The sequence below is a fragment of the Actinia tenebrosa genome, unplaced genomic scaffold, assembly GCF_029948245.1.
Source record: "Actinia tenebrosa isolate PJP-AT-01 unplaced genomic scaffold, QUT_ActTen_1.0 PGA_scaffold10__47_contigs__length_13832649, whole genome shotgun sequence".
Lineage (NCBI taxonomy): Eukaryota > Metazoa > Cnidaria > Anthozoa > Actiniaria > Actiniidae > Actinia > Actinia tenebrosa.
In genome coordinates this window covers 10,964,043-10,983,775 of record NW_028292570.1, presented here as the reverse complement: position 1 = coordinate 10,983,775, position 19,733 = coordinate 10,964,043, and the positions used below count along the sequence as shown (strand labels likewise).

The 19,733-nt window shown below is 37.9% G+C and overlaps 1 protein-coding gene and 1 long non-coding RNA gene across 2 annotated transcripts; one reads left to right on the top strand and one right to left on the bottom strand.

The window, feature by feature from the left end:
• Window positions 1-854: 854 nt before the first annotated feature.
• LOC116299121 (transport and Golgi organization protein 6 homolog) lies at window positions 855-16,460 on the bottom strand. The gene is made up of 12 exons (XM_031707758.2): window positions 15,098-16,460; window positions 14,167-14,279; window positions 12,723-12,885; window positions 11,377-11,450; window positions 10,408-10,520; window positions 8,338-8,897; window positions 7,011-7,282; window positions 5,616-5,832; window positions 4,926-5,246; window positions 4,187-4,410; window positions 2,921-3,034; window positions 855-2,072 (listed from the first exon to the last, which is right to left on the bottom strand). The coding sequence occupies exons 1-12, from the start codon at window positions 16,452-16,454 to the stop codon at window positions 1,896-1,898; spliced, it is 3,705 nt and encodes a 1,234-aa protein (XP_031563618.1). The 5' UTR covers window positions 16,455-16,460; the 3' UTR covers window positions 855-1,895.
• A 1,898-nt stretch (window positions 16,461-18,358) lies between these two features.
• On the top strand, window positions 18,359-19,733 carry LOC148913022 (uncharacterized). The gene is made up of 2 exons (XR_016119205.1): window positions 18,359-18,890; window positions 19,042-19,733. It is a non-coding gene; the product is annotated as an uncharacterized LOC148913022 (long non-coding RNA).

Here is a 19,733-nt window from a genome sequence, read left to right as displayed (position 1 = left end):
AACACTGGTGTTCCCAGAGATCAATACTGGGACCTCCCGCTATCAAAGTGTCATCAATCATGCAGAGAAACAGCAGCAACTCGTCATAAAATAATCCGACGTGCTAGATTCAGACAGGACTGGCGTTCCCAGAGATCAACACTGGGACCCCCCGCTTCCGAAATGTCATACGCCATGCAGAGTAACAGCAGCCAATCGTTTGAATGGAGCAAGAATGGTAAGCAATAATGGTGATAGAACCGCACGAGGAAACAGACCTGATGTCAAGATAGTAAGACCACCTTCTGGTTCGTAATGGAACCTTACAATAAAGAAAGAAAAGAGAAAGGAAAAAAAAATATTATAAGAAAATGAATCCAAGAGGGCTAGAAAGAGAAATCTCCCGTTTGCTTTAAGATATCGCTAGTGAATTTGCGAAGAAAAAAAAAAGGATTGATAGGAAAAGCTAAGTGCAGGCAGAAGCTTAGTAAGCAATATGCATGCTATATGCAGCATACAAAACCTTCACCGACTTTTTTTAGAATTCTTAAAATAACTGCATACCTAGGAGAAGGGTGATTGCACAGGAAATAACGGGACAGTAGAGGAGAGGAGAGAGGTGGTCAGATGATCTAAATATTACGGAATCAAGTTTCAGGCATGCTACTTGAAGACTTCTGTATTTCAAAGTGGGACTGGAAGACAAAAAACAATAGAGACAACGGAAAGAAAAAAAGGATATAAAAAAAAACAATTAAAAACAAAGTAAAGAGAAGAAACGATAAAGATTAAATAACAAAGTTAAAAAACAAACAAAAGGAAAAACAGAATTGATAAAAAATTTGAAATTCTAGGAAAACAAATAACCTCGACGCTTTTCTCTAAAGTTAATTATATTTCTTTACACGATCGTTGTGGTGACTTCTCACGGTGTGTTGTTTTTCAAACAAACTTCACAACCTTCGATCCCCTACAGATAGAATCTATTTTAGAGTTTCTCAAAATGGATAATTGCAGAAATGATTCAACACCCTGCGCGCTTCGATTATATTCACTATATCTAGAAAGAAAGAGTGAGCAAAGGACAAGGAACAAACGATCAAACGAAGGGGAAAAAGATAAATAAAAAACTTTGTTTTAGTTGCGATCACGATTACCAAACCAACACACACATATACGATTTTGAATCTAAGATCAATCAGCCCTTATCTAGTGGACTTGTTGTGGACCAATAGTAACCCAAGCAATCCTTTGGATTTTTCATGTTTTTTTTTTTTCAGCCACAGATGACCTCAGGGTGGTCTACAGAATCGCCGCTGCGTTAATCTCATTTGAATGTGGCAAGGTTTTAAATTAGAAAACGTTAGTTTGATAAGATTTACCCAATGCTGGAAGGCCGAAAAGTCAATCGAATTTGTTTGATTTATGTGGCCGTCAATAAAACAATGGCCGATAATGCAGGGTTTTAAAAATGAAAATTAGAAAATTGGAATGGACGGTTGTTTGAGTGAGGGAAAACATCATTAGGGACAGACCATTAGATAGCTGATGGGGGGGGGGGGTGCGTAAATCCCCCAAAAAATATCGAGCAAGCACTTAAACCTCAAAAAAAATATCGTGCGACCTCTTCTGCTAGAAGAAAAATATCTAACTGTACGCAAAAAAATAACGTGAAAGGGTTGAGCCAAAAAAGAAAATATCATGCAACCAAAATTCCTGCAAACCCCACCCCCCCCCCCTGAATTATCTAATGGTCCATCCCTTACGAGAAAAAGCTGGGATAAACGGTCGATTTAAGAGGTCGATCGAGACGTGGTCGATAATGTGGTCGCTGTATATAATACGTATCTGAAAAGGATGACAATCTCGTGGTTGGACGGGGGGTTTACTGTGTCATAATTGTGTCGATTATGCGGTCAAGGTAAAACCTGGATTTTTTTACTAAAAGTTTCCTTAGGAAAAAGAAACTCTCTCATAATAGTATCCAGTTGTCCAAGGGCAACCTGGGCGTGGATTCGCGTAGTCTCGTCTTTATCACACGCTTCTACGATCTTTAACAAGTGATAAAGCTCTCGAAGATTGGAACTAAGAACCTAAAATATAAATGAAATCAGTTACATATATAATTAAAAATCGAATACAAATCTTCCTTGATGGTAATGTTTTCCAGCTTCAGATCACGTGTCATTCTCTTGAGAACAAGATTCTTTGTTTGAGTCGCATTCATATTTATGTGTCTTCTCATACGCAGGCGTTAGACAAAGAAATGATACTCTTTGGAATGACACGTGGTCTGAAATGAGAGAACAGAACGCCCAAGGTAAAGAGGTCTTTTTGCGTAGAGACCAGGTGGGCAGACGACAAAAGATAATCATCTCACTGGCGACGCAGGGACGAGTGTCCACAAAATACTTTTTAAATATAGCGTGTTTTTAAGTGGTTGGCAAATTATTTTAATGAACTTATCATGCGGTAATTCGGACGTTTTTAAAACTTAAGTTTATTTGTGTCTACATGGGAAATCTTTGATTTTTTTTCCTCTTAGGTAAAAATATTCGATTGGCGCGGTTTCCATGTATCCAGTTCCATGAAGTTTATTCTTTTGACACTGAAAGGCTTTGCTCGTCTTTCATTTTAATGTGTAATTCCAGAAATTATCCATACCCACCCCACTGAGGGATTTGGAATTTCCGAAGAGGGGGGGGGGGGGGGTATGGATAATTTTTGGAGCTACACAATGAAATAAATCCTTCAATTTTTTATAGATTTTCCGCGTGACAAGAAGCGAGATTGTTTGTTGTTGAAGCTGTTCATTATTGACGTTACTCGATGTTGGTATTTGTGATGTTTTGTCGCTGGAAGTAAATGAGTCTGTAATCAAGGAGCACAGCGGTAAACTATGAACTCCAAAAAGCCCTTTTCAAACTAATGAACTAATTACCTGGATAGAATCTTGGCCAAGCCCTTGTAACAGTAAAGTCAGAGCCAGCACTGCTGCCCTGCGCACTTGATCTGATTGGTCAGTTTGGAGAACAGAACTCAGACAGCTGAAAATCTAACAAACCACAGGAAGCCCAATTTCAATAAAAGTGCTAGACGAAAATAGAATCTGGAAAATAGATCATTTATTGGAGGGGGAAAATGCAAAAACATAATATTATATTCATTTTCGTCCTTTATATGTCCCTTATGGTGTCCTATGTAGAGTGTACTGTGTTTATTTTCCTGTTCCCTTGTAACATTAGCATTCTATTGATGGTTTTCAGTGCGGCCATGTTGGAGGACTTTAACAAATGAATTGTTAATGAATTCTTTTGCTATATCCTCCAACATGGCCGCCGTGTCTTTTGTTATTTAATTCTCTTGGGAATGGTTGAAAACCATCAATTCTCATAAGGAAATTTGCGAAGAATCACATCATTGTCAGCTGAACGTTGCAGGTCGTGTTTAAATCATGAAACATATAACAGATAACGGGATAACACATAATAGGATTTCATGGTTGTGCCCAACATTGCACCGTGTGCCTTAAGTTTCAAGAACTGACTTTAAGTTTGCCATTTCATTAAGCTCATTTATCAAGCAATTTTCAAAGTCCAATTTACATTTGGCCTCCATTTTGTAAAAGATATTTTATTTATGTGTTCCAGTGAAGGTCCATGGAATTTATAAGTGCTTTATGGGTAGCATGGGTGGCGTTCGCGGCTAACGTGTCGTCTTTCACCGCTGTGAGTCCAACGGGTCGGGTCGCTGGTTCGAGCCCTGCGGTCGCCACATATGAATTGAGTTTGTTTGATGTGTTGTTCTCTCCTATGCTACGAGGGTTTTCTCCGGTTTCCTCCCTCCGTTAATATCAACATGTGAGTTGAGCGTCGTGTGCATAGAATATTAAATATAGTGGTAGTGCGTGTGAGCGAAAAGTGTCCCCAATTAGTGCGAAAGCGCTAGAACGACTAGACACTTAAATAAAGTGATTTATTTCATTTTTGTGTTGGTGAAATTGGGCATTCTTTTTGACCGTTGGTATTTATAAGTATTTTGAAGCAGAAATGAGGCTAACCCTGAATAAATGAGCCTGTAATCAAGCAACACAGCGGTATTGCACGAATTCGATAAACGTCTAAAGCACGCAGGCGTTTACGTTTACTTTGTATAAAATCTTAGAGCATATGAAGATGTTTTATCTGTAATCATTATAACGACTTACCTCCTGGATGATGGGTCCAACAGAGTACCTCAATAGTTTACACATGTCCCCGATGTTAGACAGACTACTGGCTCGCACCATTTCGTCAGGGTCTTTTACACCTGATAGCAGTGAAGACATGAGGTGCTGGGAATATCTTGGAATCAGTTCTCCGCACTCTCTGACTGCTTTTACCAGGGCTTCTCCGAGCTTCATCTTGGTTTCTGGTGAGCGCTTGTAGTTGGCTTTTTAAAAAAATCAAAAATATAACGTCGTAAGGTAAAACAGTGTGTTAACTTCATTTTGATTAGCCCTTTCCTTATATAGAAGTATTTCTGTCTAGATTCCAAACGTTTGATCAAAAAACTAAGAAGCAACAATTATACAGCAACATAAGTACCGACAGCAACGACAATGACGAGTGACAATAACAGTAATGACTGCAAAAACGAGACCAGAAGCAGCAACAGCAGCAACAGCAGCAACAGCAGCAACAGAACAGAAGCAACAGCAGCAACAGCAGTAGCAACCACAACAGCAGCAGAAGTAACCACAACAGCAGCAGAAGTAACCACAACAGCAGCAGAAGTAACCACAACAGCAGCAGAAGTAACCACAACAGCAGCAGAAGTAACCACAACAGCAGCAGAAGTAACCACAACAGCAACAACAACAACAACAACAACGGCACAACAAAAAACAGCAGCAGCAGCAGTACCAACAACAACAATGACAACGAACGGTGCTTTCCTCGTCTCACCTGTACCCTGTTGTGCATTTCTACAAGTAGCAAACTCCCTCGCCAGGTATGGCAGAACCAACTCTGTCTTAACAGCTGCGAGTGCCACCATTCCCTGTATGGCAGCCAGGTATATATACGAGTCATCATGCGATAATTGGTCTGTGAAGATCTTGAGTAACGTATCTGCTTGGGCCAGTGCCTTTGGGTGTCTATTGTGGAGTAGCTTAGCCAGGGTTATCATGGCGTATCCTCGTACAGGGATTAGTGGGTCACAGAGCTCAGCAAATGCTTCGTCAAACTGGGTGTCGGATGATTGGTTTGGAGTATCCTTGGAAGAATCTAAAAAATACAAAAAAAAATGATAAAATTACTGGCAATGGCAGAACCAAACTTGATTAGATTAGGTAATAGTGTTATAATGAAGATGATGGTGATGACGATGCTAGAGCTGTTGTATCATAAAAGATGATGATGATGGTGTAATACAGTTGCTGATAGTGTGACAACGTTGATGATGATGATGATAGAGTGCACGCCATATATCCGTGAAACAATTACTAGCCAAGTACGTGTAACGCTTAAAAGTACTTAGTCCTCAACTATTTAGTCGTAAGACAGCAAAGAATTCACTCAGGCATGATCGACCAAACAACTCAGTGAAGAAGCGTACAAGAAGTATTTGATTTTGACAACTAATATGAAGCTGACCTTTATCAGAAACAAAGTCTTCCTGTGTTACTCTGTTCTTTTTGCCAAGATTCTCAGCCATCTCTTTCATCTGTTGGCTCCACACTGCCCCGTGCGTTGCTATGGCAATACGCAAATCATTCGCCATCTCTTTCACCTCTACATCAGGATGATGGGTGGAGAGTTTTTCTAGCAATGGAAGCAAATCGTGAAGCGAGCTTTTTTCTCTGGCTTCGACCTATGAAAGAATGAACAAAGTATATTGAAATACATAGGTGCATTTGATCATGTTCACATGTGAATTTGCACCATATAAGTAATAAATTATTATTATTATTATTATTATTATTATCATCATTATATGATTAGTTCTTAACAAATTATGATCTTGTAAATATTTATTTCTTATTGTCAATAAAAATTCATTAGTTAAAATTTATTATTATTATCATCATCATCATCATCATCATCATCATCATTATTATTATTATTATTATTATTTAGATCTTATTAACCGAGCGGGAGGTCTGTACGGGATAATCTTGACCGAGGTCTGTACCCGACCGAGGTCAAGATTATCCCGTACAGACCGACCAAGCTCGGTTGATAAGAGTTTTATTATATGACCACTTTTCTTGAAAAGGACAAAATGTTTTCGTCGTAAGATTAATATGCGATCGGACCGGTTAATACCGGAGAATCTAGACCAGTCCGCGATGCGATCTATCCAATCAGATTGCTCGATTTGCTAGTGTCCAGGCTCTAAGATTCACGGTCATATAATTAATTATTATTATTAAATCTCGCTCGCTATTTTTTCCGTTGCAAACTCGAATTCAAGTTGTGCACTTCCGGTTACGATGGCTATAGAAGCTTTAGAAGCTTTACGAGCTCGCCTTTAGAAAGCCATCGTAACCGCAAGTGCACAACTTGAATTCGAGTTTGCTACGGAAAAAAATAAAATAGCGAGCGAGACTTGGAGCAAGCCTACCCTTCCCATGACGGCAGACAGCATTTCAACACCAGATATGGTCTACTCTGTTCTATATACAGTCAATTCAAAAAACGTTCTCGTCGACCAACTCAAGCCTACGCGACTGGATCAAAAGGGAACATGGGTAGGAATCACTGAAGCAATTGACTGCATCATTTGATGTGATTAGTTCTGCCTCGTGTTTACAGGACGAATCTTCGTAGGCAAGCGGGAAGTGCTAAACCCAAAGACCTTCATTTAATGGGTTATTTCTCGCCATTAATACCCTATTTCTAGAAGAAGCAATCAATTCAGAACGAATATTTAACCGCTTTAGTGATTTTTACCCATATTCCTTTCGGTCCAGTCGTGTAGTCTTGAGCCGGTCGACGACAACGTGTTTTTGAATCGACTATATCTCATATACTCAGGTATGGACTAACCTTAGAGGCCCCTCCCATGATTGCAGACAACATTCCAAAGGCCATAGTAAGGGTCTCTGATACAAGACCTCCTTCAAGCAAACCCTCTTCTGTCTCGCATAAGGCACATCCTCTTTGTAGAGTGGATTTAATGAATGCAAGCATTTGCTGAACATCCTTGAGGATGGATGGTCCAAGTTTGTCGCACATGAGGGCAAGCAAATGAAGAATTAGAAGGCTCCTTTGATCAGCACTGGCCTGTCTGTCGTACACTTGAAGATCTTCTGGTTCCTCTGAATAAAATATGCATACATCATGAAAGTGCAACAACTTTCTGGATTACTTCTTTTACCTAAGAAGTAGCATAGCTTATCATTCGGGGCCCGGTTGTAAGAAGCTTGGATAGCGCTATCCAGTGGATAAATCCTTATCCAGTGGATAAGTCGATGCTGTTATCTAATAAATTTATCCACTGGATAAGATTTATACGTTGGATAGCGCTATCTGGGCTTCGTACAACCGGGCCAAGCTATTTAGTAACGCACCGCACAGGAAATGCCGAGGGCACAACAGAAGTGAATGAGAAGCAGAAGCCTTAAGAGAGCATACTGTTCAGACTTTTCACTTGCTGATTTTCTTAGAGGGAGGAAAACCAGAGAACCCCGAGAGAACCCCTCAAAGCCCAAACTCTACTCATATGATACAAGTTATCAAAAACAGAAAACAGGGATAGTGTAGCGGTGAGAGTGCATGTCTCTCAGACCACCAATACAACCTGGATTCATTCCCAGACACGGTATGACATGTGACTTGAGTTTGTTGCTGGTTCTCTCCTGTGCTTCAAGGGTTTTTCTCCGGGTTCTCCAGTTTTCCTTCCTCCACAAAAATCAGCAAGTGAGATGAGTATTGTGTTGTAAATAATATACAATTATTGAATTCGGTTTTCTCATGACATTGTAAATTATCAAGACCGAGGTCTCGATAATTTACGAGATGACGAGAAAACCGAATTCAATAATTGTTTTATTTATACATTTTGTAAACTAAGAATAAAGATTTACTTCTGCTAACAAACTTAAGGTATTTCACTCTCAATTATGACCTCAAATGACCTTGACATGATAAATGTAATATCTACAGGAAAACCTATAGATATTGCATTTATGATGTCGAGTTCACAGGATATCAAGGATTGGCTGAGGGCCGTCGGCCAATGAGAAGCCAGATCGTGAGTAAAATGTATCATAATAAATGTAGTGGTAGTTCGTGTGGAGCGAACCTCACGGAAGAGCCCCTCATAGGGAATGATGATGGTAAAATATAAATTTACAAGATGTTCCAAACATACCTTCAGAAGATCCTTCCTCTTGAGACACAATATTGGTCAGCTCTTTCATCAAATGCAGAAAGAAATCCCCTGACAGCTTGTCATTGTTCAGGTTCACAAGTAGTTCAACTAGACATAGCGCTTGAACCTCATAATTCATCACCATGTCACCTGTCAGTCTTCCTAAGACATCATCAAATGATGCCGATGATTGAAGATCACATGACTTGATGATTATCCCACCACTATCACCATAACAAAACGTGTATTCATTTCTCATTAATTCTATGGGGATATCAGTGCCGCTAGACATGTCGCTGTTATGTGACTCACTCTCCAGTGGCTCACTATGTTTCCTCTTGTCATCTTGTTCCCCAGTGCACTTATTCGATACTTTGGCCGTAGGAATCTTTTTCTCTGACATTCGCTTACTATCATTGCCACTAACCCCACCCTCATCATGTTCGTCACTAAATGAATGAGGTGGCAACTCGTGATATACAAGTATATAAAGAGTCTTCAGTGCAAGTGTAGGTTCTATGTGTTTTAGAAACTGTAGCAGTATTTCTTGACAAGGAGATCTGAAATTATAATAATGTTTATTAGAAGTAGAATAGACTAATGAGTAAAGTAATAATAATAATAATAATAATAATAACTTTATTTGTCAGGGTTCACACCTTACCATGACTGATAATTTTCAGGTGGCCCTCGGGATTATAAAAGATTTACATATATGCATTATAAAGAATGTTATAAAAATGTATATATAAAAAGAGAAAGATAAAACTAGTTTTTTTGAAGAAAAAATTATACAAATAAGAAGATATGATATATATATATATTTAGAAAGCTCATTAATAATTCATGAAGAAAACACAATAGAAATCATGACCATGAAGGTGATTTTATATCGGATAAAGATTCGTCTTCATTTGCATAAACTTTAACTTGGATTTTCTCTATCAAACTTGGTTCATTTCGTAAAAAAATCGGTACACAATGAGAACAAACATCATAAGTTTTCTAAGCCGTTCAATAATCTCGCAGATCGTGTTTTATTGGGTCTAAAACCACTCGGCTGCGCCTCGTGTTTTATACCCGATAAAACACTCCTGCTCGTTTATTAAACATTACATATATATATATATATATATATATGTCTATGTAAAATAAAAATAAAAGTGACAAACTAATATACTAATCATGTGACTTACTAGAAAACAATATAATTATATGATAGGCAAAACTATTTGTCTAGAGAAAAAGGTTGATCATAAATTTCTGAAAAATGATAGTTAATAAGATCTAATTTTAAGTAGTCAAGTCTCATCCTCAAGTCAAGGGTTTTTCTCTGGGTTCTCTGGGTTCTCTGGTTTTCCTCCCTCTCCAAAACCTAAAAAGTTAAATTATGATTTGATGTGTGAGTTAGCCATGCCCTGACATAGATCAACCCAGAGGTTATTTCAGGGTATCAAAAACTTAAAGGTTTGACAGAAGGTTTTTATAGTTATAGTGGCAAATAAGGGGATCTCTCCTGTTACTCTAAACTCCACAAGACCTTAAGTCCTTTCAGACCCTGTGTATTCTCTTGAGAAAAGATTCTTCTTTTGAGTTTTATCCATATCAATGTGCCTTCTCATGCACAACCAATAGATAAAGAAATAACACTCGAGGGAATAGCAAGTGGAATAAGAATGGTAGAATTAAAATAAATGGGTGGATGGATGGATGCCCTAATCTTAGAGTGCAGCCCAAAGGATGATTCAGCCAGGGTTTCAGGGCCGTAACCAGAACTTTTACAGGGAGGGCGCACATCGAATAAAATCAGACCATTGATCGCTTTTTTTAAGAAAGCAGAACCAAAAAAAAAAAGGTAACCAAAAGAAAGTAGAACCAAAAAAAAAAAGGTAACCAAAAGAAACTGAACCAAAAAAAAAAAGGAGATGGATGAGCAGACCTTAAGCTTTTATGGGGGGGTGCACGTGCACCCTGTGCTGCCCCCTAGTTACGACCTAGCTGGGTTTGATTAAAAAATTGAATTGCAAAAAAAAAGTTTTTAATTTGCAGTATAATATGTATGTAGTGTACCTGAGATGAGAAACACCCTTCCTTGTAAAGCAAAACAGTTGGAAAATAGGATGTACAACAGCAGTTAGGCAAAGAAGGAAAGAGCTTTGAGGATCTGATCCAACAACAAAAACCTACAAAATAACAAAGGGCTCAGTTTAATGTTTTGAAAACTACATGAGGCACATATAGACCTTATTCGTAGGTGTCACAATGTTTTCCCACATCAGCGTGACGAACCTCCAGAGGATTCATATTATTTTATTTTTATTCTTCGAAAAATAATGAGTATCCCAAAGGATAGGAAAGGAATAACAATGATATCCCCACGAGTTTCAAAACGATAGCTATTCATTCCCCTAGAGGTTTGTCACGTTCAATTGGGAAAACTTTGTCACAAGAGGGTATATTGAGGCAGGGCTTAAAAAGATGGTTGGTCATGTGGTACCCATCATGCAGTGTATTAAGAAGAAATTCAAGTGACACATCTACTCTACTTGTTGAGCAAGCACATGCATGTTTAACCCAATATGGCAGATCCCTTCTGGCCAACTGTGCATGACACACATACATGAATATATTAACATATTAATGCAAGTCTATAGCAGGTCAGTCAACAGTCATGATCACCAGCCTCATCAGTCTTACCTCGTTGTGAGTGTGATTTTGGTAATATCATTAATTCAGTAAAATATCTTTTAGATGTTAAAGTTAAATTTAATTTTGTTCACAGTCCAACGATTAAGTCCTGGAAAGAACCTATCAGTCATAACTTCATAAAACTTATGGTCTCACTAAAATCTCCTTGACATTTTGAAGTTTCAAAGTCCAATTCTATGACTGTGAGTCGATCTCTGACTTTGATCAGTGCAGAGGTTGATTCAGAGTATATTGGTAAGATTTACAGTATTTTTGCAATGAGGCAAGTGTTTCAGTCAGCATTTACATGTATCTGCAGCTATTACCGCATACAGTACAGTAATTATGTACCTTATGGATGTCTTCAATACACTGTGTAAGAGCTGCCTCATCTGCAACTACTTGATTCAACTGGTGTGTCTGCCCTACAATCAATCAATAAGCAAACAAGAAAATAAATGTTAAGAAAAGAGGAAGACATGAAAGAAGGGAAGAAATGAAAGGAAGAAGGAATGAAAAGACAAATGAGCAAAAGTTAGAAATGAGCAAATATAATAATAATAACTTTATCAACGTCTCGAATACTTCTAGCCGGGCACAAGAGCCCTACTAATTGGGGAGACAGGAGAGAAATGGGGAAGAAAGAAACAATAGAAGGAAGGAAGAAAGGAAAAAAGGAAAAAAGGAATAACGAAAGGCCTTTCAAGCTAATCTGAGAAAAGATTTTTAGCAAATCAGAATGTGTGGTTCCAGAAATTATCCATACTCCCAACATGGAGGGAACTTGTAGAAGGACCCCTTATCCCCAGAAACTAATTGTTGTCCATAAAACTCTGTAATTTTGTTCTTTCTTTGAACCCCTCCTCTCCTCAATTCCTTCCCTCCTTCCCACAATCAAGAAAATTTGCAAAACAGAGGTGTCACTTTTCCTCTCAAAACCACAGATATCCGGGCCACCAAATGAAAAATATGTTGAAAACAGTTACACAGTAATTAATGAGTTTCATATTTTGGCTGGCATGTTTACTTTTTTTGCGAGACAATTTTGGCAGGCTTCATGACACCTCAGTTTTGCAGCGACATTATCTCTAAATATTCATTTCATATCAGCTGGTTCTTACTAAACTGGCAGCAAAAACAAGATGCATTTTTTTATATTTTGTTTCTGTGTACTAAGCTAGATATTGGCTCACAGCCTATTGCATCACAAACATGACAAATACCCTTACACACATGCAACAGGCCAAATCAGTGGCGGATTCAGGGGGGTCGAAGGGGTCCATGGAACCCCCCTTTAAGGTTTGATCTTTTAGGTATATATAAATTTCAATAAAGAAATAGTTTTGTGTTGGGTCGTGTTATTATAGCTTGGTCTGTTACTAGATAGTAAATGAGGTGATTAGAGCCAATTTTTTTGTCAAACATCGACTAAACAAAAGAGAATTATACACAGTTTAAGAAACGGAACCCCCCTTTGAAAAATCCTGGATCCGCCACTGCAAATAAATAAGTAATCAAAACAAACATCAATACATACGAAACAGCAGAGGGTCAAAATAAGAAAGAACAACTGATAACAATAATAATAATTAATAGAAGCTGAAATGAGTGCTGAGTGAATTGTGTGAAGTGAAATTATATCTGTATCTTAGTGATCAACACCTTGTGTCTCTGCTTCCTAATACACTGTACTTTACCTGGTATTTGTGTTACCCTCAACAATGGTGTCATCATCTTTTCCAGGAGGTATTTCTTGCAGAGACTAGGGTGTTGTTTTGCCATAGTTTTAACAGCACTTGACGCAACACGCACAAACTGTTTACCAAGCTCTGCATTTGTTATGTGTAATAAATTCAACACCTGGGAAGATATATTATAGTAAGTGTATGAGAATATATATGATATACTGTGAGGATCAGCTCAATTTGATACATGTAAATATATAGTAAATATGGCATAAGTAAGTTATTTGACAATATCTTTTATCATATACAGTCAATGTCATTAACGTTGTCCACCAAAAAAAAGACATTTTCACATTTACACATTTACACATTTACACATTTACACATTTAGACTAAAAGAAATATCAAGTGTTTCCTCAAAGGTTCTGGCATAAAACAAATGCTGAAATACCATTCTCCATGTAAATGCGTAAATGCGTAAATGCGTAAATGCGTAAATGCGTAAATGCGTAAATGCGTAAATGCGTAAATGCGTAAATGCGTAAATGCGTAAATGCGTAAATGCGTAAATGCGTAAATGCGTAAATGCGTAAATGCGTAAATGCGTAAATGCGTAAATGTGTAAATGTGTAAAATGTCTTTTTTCGGTGGACAATGTTAATGACATTGACTGTATATCATACATTTTACTCTATCTTGTTTCTGATAGGCCAAGAGCCTTCAGCTGCTGATATCATGTGAACTTGACATGATCAATGTATTATTATACATTTTACTATTAAGTATCTCAACTCTGATTGGTCGAGAGCCCTCAGCTAATCCCTGATATCATGTGAACTCAACATGATAAATGTATTATCTGTAGGAAAACCTACAGATAATACATTTATCATGTCAAGTTCATTCAAGGTCACGCTGTGGTAGCTTTGCCAAGGGCATTGAGATCCATCAAGATGTCTCTATAATTTAATGCTCATGTTAATGTTTTTCCAGTATACAAAATGTATAATAAAGCAATTATTGAATTCGGTTTGCCAAAGCCAAACAGCAGATAACACAGCCAAAGTCATGATAATTTACGATATCATGCTCAGCCTCATCCAATAATTGCTTACTACATGTACTGTATCTGTAGGTTTTTCTGTCAATAATACATTTATCATGTCAAGGTAACTCAAGGTCACAATGGCAATTCAAATATGTTTGCCGTTTTTTTGTTAGCAGAATTAAATCTTTATTCTTAGTTTACAAAATGTATAAATAAAACAATTATGGAATTTGGTTTTCGCATGGTATCATAAATTCTCAAGACTTCTGCAATTTTATTAACCTCAGAATAACACATTGTCTGAAATGGGAAAACATTACCCATGCTGAAAGGTATTATCACAGCTACATTGTAATCCTAAATTTAAAGCTAGAGTATAACCACATAACCTGGCTGCATTGTACTCACCTGAGGTGCTATATGTGAATAATATTCCTCTACAGAAGTAGCTTGACTTGGACAGTTAGCAATGAGTCTTGCTACCATGTCGCATTTACGCCAGTTTTGTGTACTGTGAGGATCTATAAGTTAAACAGAAAATACTATATTCTATCTCATAGTTTTTCTGTACATTATATGAGCTCTCAAAAAAACATATTATCACAGAGCAAGGGTGGGGAGGGTTAGGAATAAGAAAGTGAATAATCATGCTAACAATGGCTTCTAATTTACTGTATGTGTCTTTGTGAATCTGCCATCCATCTATGTGATATATCGAAACGATATCTGATCAGTCAAGGTGACAACTCGTCCCAAAATTATTTACAGATGAGATCATTTAAATATTCAGCAATCAAAATATGGGAACAAATTCCTGATAGTCTTAAGTCCCAATCATTTAAGTCATTTAAAAAGAATTATAAAAAATATTTATTATCTATACAATAACATATATTTCTTCTATAATAATATATTTTTCTTTTCTTGCAATTTAAAAAAAAGTAGTTGCCATTACGTCCTGTTATGCGCGTGTTTATGATATTTTTAATTCCTATTTTTTTATGATGCTAAATATACTTAACTTAATCTGTCAAGGTGACAACTAGTCTTGTCCCAAGACTATTTACAGATGATAAGAGGGTAAGGAAAGAAAAACAGAGAAGTTAGGAGTGAGAAGAGAAGAGATTAGTAGAATGGAGGAGAAAAGAGAGAAAAAGTAGGGAACAAAGAGGAGGGGAGTAAACCAGTTGTACATCAAGAAGGAGTCAAGATTGAGATGTAATTAATAGATTCAAGAGGAAAGCAATGGAGTAAAGAAGAAGAGGAGGATGGAGGAGGTGAGACAAGAGGAGACAAAGGATAGGAGACAACACGAGAGGATACAAGTATAATAACTGACCTGCAGTGTTTTCTAATATCCCTCTCAACACAGCCTGTACACCATTTTCTTTCATCAGTCTTGCTGACAGTAACTGACCACAGATGTTTGTAAACCACTTGGGCCTCTCATCACAAGTAACATTCTTATCCTCTCTCTTTACAGATATTTTCCCTACTCCATTTCTAGTAGAACCAGTAGTTTTCTGTTGTCTTTCAGGTTTTGTTCCACCTTGTATCATAAGTAGCTCTCTTACTATCAACGGTTGATAAACCCGTTCAACTAGTCTTTCTAACTCTAGTAAGCATTTTTCTCTCTCTGATGCAGAAATAAATTTTTCCTTGATTTCATTCATTGCTACATTCTTTTTCCACTCATTTTTACGATTACAAGGATCCACACTTCTTTCCGAAGCTGACAATGACCAACATTTAGTGATAGACTCTCTTTCCACATTTATTCTCAGTTCACTTTCTCCACATGAAACAGGCTTGGCATTTACTTCATCAGTACTCTGACCTGAAGACACTGGCTTGATCTCATCACTATCTTGGGAATGAATTGTTCTAGTAGTTTTATTCATGTCCAAGGAGTTTTTTGCACATGTCTGTTTAGATGCACCATTACTCTCATTATATGTTGATGCTGGTGCATAGCAGATTTGTATTAATCCAGTCAGTACATCACCAAGGTGACATGACAGTATAATAGACCCCAGCGATGCATGCTTAATGCACTCTAATAGTACCCTTATACATTCATATAATTGTTTATCATTTTGAAATTCATTTTCAGGCCCCTTGATCAAGCTGCTATACCCAGATCTTCTTTCAACAGGAATCCCTACACCTGGATGAAGATTTGGATAGACACCTAAACAAATGATAAACTGAATACAAGTGAGTACAACTTTCTGGTCGCTGACACTCAGAGCATCCACGTTTAGTTTTGGGTTTTGTATGCCTTTGGTGTTGGTTTTTTCCATAGACACTCCAGACACAAGTTCCTGAAGAAGACTTTTCAGCTCCAACATTAAATTCAAACATATTTTTACAAATTTCCACCTCGCAACAAATTTCCAGGCTTCTAATTCAGTCCTTTCTGCTCCTTTAGATGTATCTTCAGCCATTCCTTCAGGTTCTAGTTCGTCTTCAAGAAAACGTTTCCAAAATTCACAGTTTTCATTTTGTAAACGTTGTCGCAGAGTGTCAAAGTTTATGTCGCTTAACAGAGCAGTTTTCAATTGTTTCATTCTACTCAGCAACATTTCCTCGAAGTATTTTATAGGTTTATCCTCAGTTGTTTTAGTAGAGGTGCTTGTAAGTAGACGAATAGCAGATGTAACGATGGAGGGAGATTTCACCGTGGACTCCGCCATCTTGGATTCTTTGCTACCACAGGAAACCCGAACCCACAACTTGGACCACAGGGAACCCGACAATATTTTCATTGCTTCTTTTCGCTTCTTTTAGAAAAGCAACTTTTCCTTTATGGGTTTCCTGTGGTTTGTAGTTGTTATCAGATCCGCGCTGTAAATACTATTGTTTGAATCCAAATCAATAGCGGTTGGTAAGGGACAGGTCAAAAAATAGAGGAGGGGGGGGGGGGGGAGGGCTGGTGCATTTTATTTTTGGCCTGTATATTTTTTAGTGGCCCTCCCTTTCCTTATATAGGAAAAAATTTGGCCCTCCCCTAAATACTTGCACAATTTTTTCTGGCCCTTCCCTCCCCCATAACTTATAATTTAGGCTGACTTAGCAGTAAACGAGTTGCACGTCTTCCCGATCTTGTTGTCACAGTAGTTGTCATTCTACTATAAAACTCTTCTGTGTCATCTCTATCGTCACCACTTTTTTCTTCTTCATCAGTATCTGAGCAAAGTTCAGCCAATATTTGTTCTTCCTCACAATCCTCATTAGAAGATAATCCAGATTCTGCACTCCCATCAGTGTCAGTGTCACTGCCAGGCTCTCTGTAGTTGTCCCGTCTATTTTGTTCCACTGTATGCAGATTGTGTGTTATATGCCTCTGAACTGTATATAGTTTAACCTTCCTTTTACCAGGGCACTGCAATTGATGAAACTTTGAATACTCATCACTTAGGACAGCTACATTTTGTTTTCTTAAAGAGCCATCGTCAAGCATAGCATTCCAGTTGTAGTCTTCGTATTTTTTTCTTGCCTCTACAGAATTTCTTTTCAGCTTTGTCTTCCTTTCTTTTTTCTTTCTTCAGTTCAAGCAATTTTAAGTGTTCTAGATAGCTCCTAACGCACCTATCAGCTTGATCCAGTGACAGCATAATTCATTTTTTACATTTCTACTGACCTAATTTTTATGCACAAAAAAGTTTGACCCTCCCCTTAAGACTTGCACAATTCTTTCTGGTCCTCCCTTTTAGCCTGCATGAAAAATCATGACCCCCCCCCCCCCCCCTTCCATTTCCACCAGCCCTCCCTCCCTTCTAATTTTTGACCTCTCCTTAACACCCTCTCTAAAAACAGCCAAAGGATGACTTTTGATTACTTACTAGAAAGTGCGTTACACACCACAGACCTATAAGGAGCAATACACCAACGATTATTGGTTTGAAATTAATCGCTTATTAATTTGCAGCGCGATATCTGATTACAGCTAAAGTAATGTAAACCGATCAGGCAATCACAGAGAAGCAATCACAAACCACAGGATACCCATAAAGAGCAAAGTTACTTTTCTAAAAATAGCAATCAACTATAGCCAGGTTCCCTGTCATCAGAAAAAATCTGTTAACATTTGGTCAGCTACGATTTCAAGCTCACGTCCCCTCATGTGAGCCCATACAAATTATGCAAGTAAGGTTAGCACGTGCCACCTACATCTGGTGGCCCGCATCTCCTGGCCCCACACGCATCTGGTGGCCCCTTGGCCATAACTCTGTAATGTAGCGTGCTATGGTAATGACACAGGTAGCCCAAGCTTGGTTTCTGTGGTGTCCTGTTATAAGGAAATGTATAAATACACTCACCATAATTTTCGAAATTATGAGTTAAATACTTTTGTATCTTAGGCCGTTAAAAAATACACTCACCATAATTTTCGAAATTATAAGCTAAATACTTTTGTATCTTAGGCCGTTGAAAAATACACTCACCGTAATTTTCGAAATTATAAGTTAAATACTTTTGTATCTTAGGCCGTTTTTTAACAGCCTTAGATACAAAAGTATTTAACTTATAATTTCGAAGAAAGACTATATCCAAATCGAATCCGCATTTACGATACGAAGACTTCCGGCGTGACCTCGGGTCGATTGCCGAAAGAAATCCGTTGAACTGGTGTACAGTGAGCTCCAAGTACGGGTCAGAACAAGCGAGGTAGTATGTGAATACAGGCAAATTTCATGGCTTAAAGACGCGAAGGTTAATCTCTAATGCGACTTTCTCGGTTCTATAGGGATGTGAGAGAAGGGTCATGACTAAAATTTGGCGCTGGAAAGAAAATTTGAAGACGTACGAGGTTTCAAAGACCCGTGATGGTTCGCTTTTGGGACTCGAGTTTCCAACCTTCTCTTATTTCTTACTGGTGGGGGAAAAAATCCTTAAAACGGGCTAAATTCAAAAAATAACCACGCAGAGCGAAAGAAGTGCTATTTCTCAATGATAGGGTAAAATTTCGAGGCTTTATTTCACGTTTTGATGATTTTATTGAAATTTTTGATGATTCCCCATACATTTCCTTATAACAGGACAGCACAGAAACCAAGCTTGGGCTACCTGTGGTAATGAAGGAGTTGAATCTTCACACACTCGTGTATGTAGCGATCACTTCGTAAAAGGTATTTAACAATTCTATATTTGTTTGAGTTTGAAATCCAGATGTCATTTCTTTGCTTTGCACGTGTTGGCTTGTAGAGTGTTTGTAGGTTCGTCGCGTCGTATCGAAGTCTGTTTACTAAACAAGTTCTATACATGTATATCTTATCTAAGTTGTCCAAGCAATATAAATGACGAAGACGACATAGTTTGGGCCCCTACGTTGAAGCTTGGCCATCAGAAGATAAAACAAGTCACAGAGAGCTCTATAAAGCGCGGTGAGAGGACAGCAAAAAGAGATCTGAAACGTCTCCATTCCGAAGCTGCTAGTGCCTTGCTTGACTATAAATGCTCGGCTGATTGATGAAGAAATCTCTTATGCACTAGTCAATTGAGTGGTGTTAAAATCAGACATTCTCCCCGGTAGTCGGGGACACATTCACTGTCAAAACCCCCGCTATTGTGGCCCCGTTATTTTGGTTTAGTAGTCAACCAGAAACACATTTCACGCCAACTCCAAATTCTTGTGCTACACAGAGCCAATTGTTGTGTGTTCCATGCACTAAATATTCAATGCTCAATATTTTCATGGGCTCTGAACCTCAAATCGTGCGAAAACGTTTAGGTTTACGTCTAGTCAGCTGAGAATGTAATGGTATTAAATTGAAAATGAACAATGCTTGTAAATATTGCGAAGCAGTAGTTTTAATAGATTAATCATGATCTGATTCTGTGGTAACGAAACTTCGTAGAAAGGATGACTCTTGTTGTCAATCATCTGACCACGTGACATGACTGACGTTACATATCACGTGACTTACGAACTATTGTATGTAATCATTAAAGGAAGAAATACTTTCAAAGAA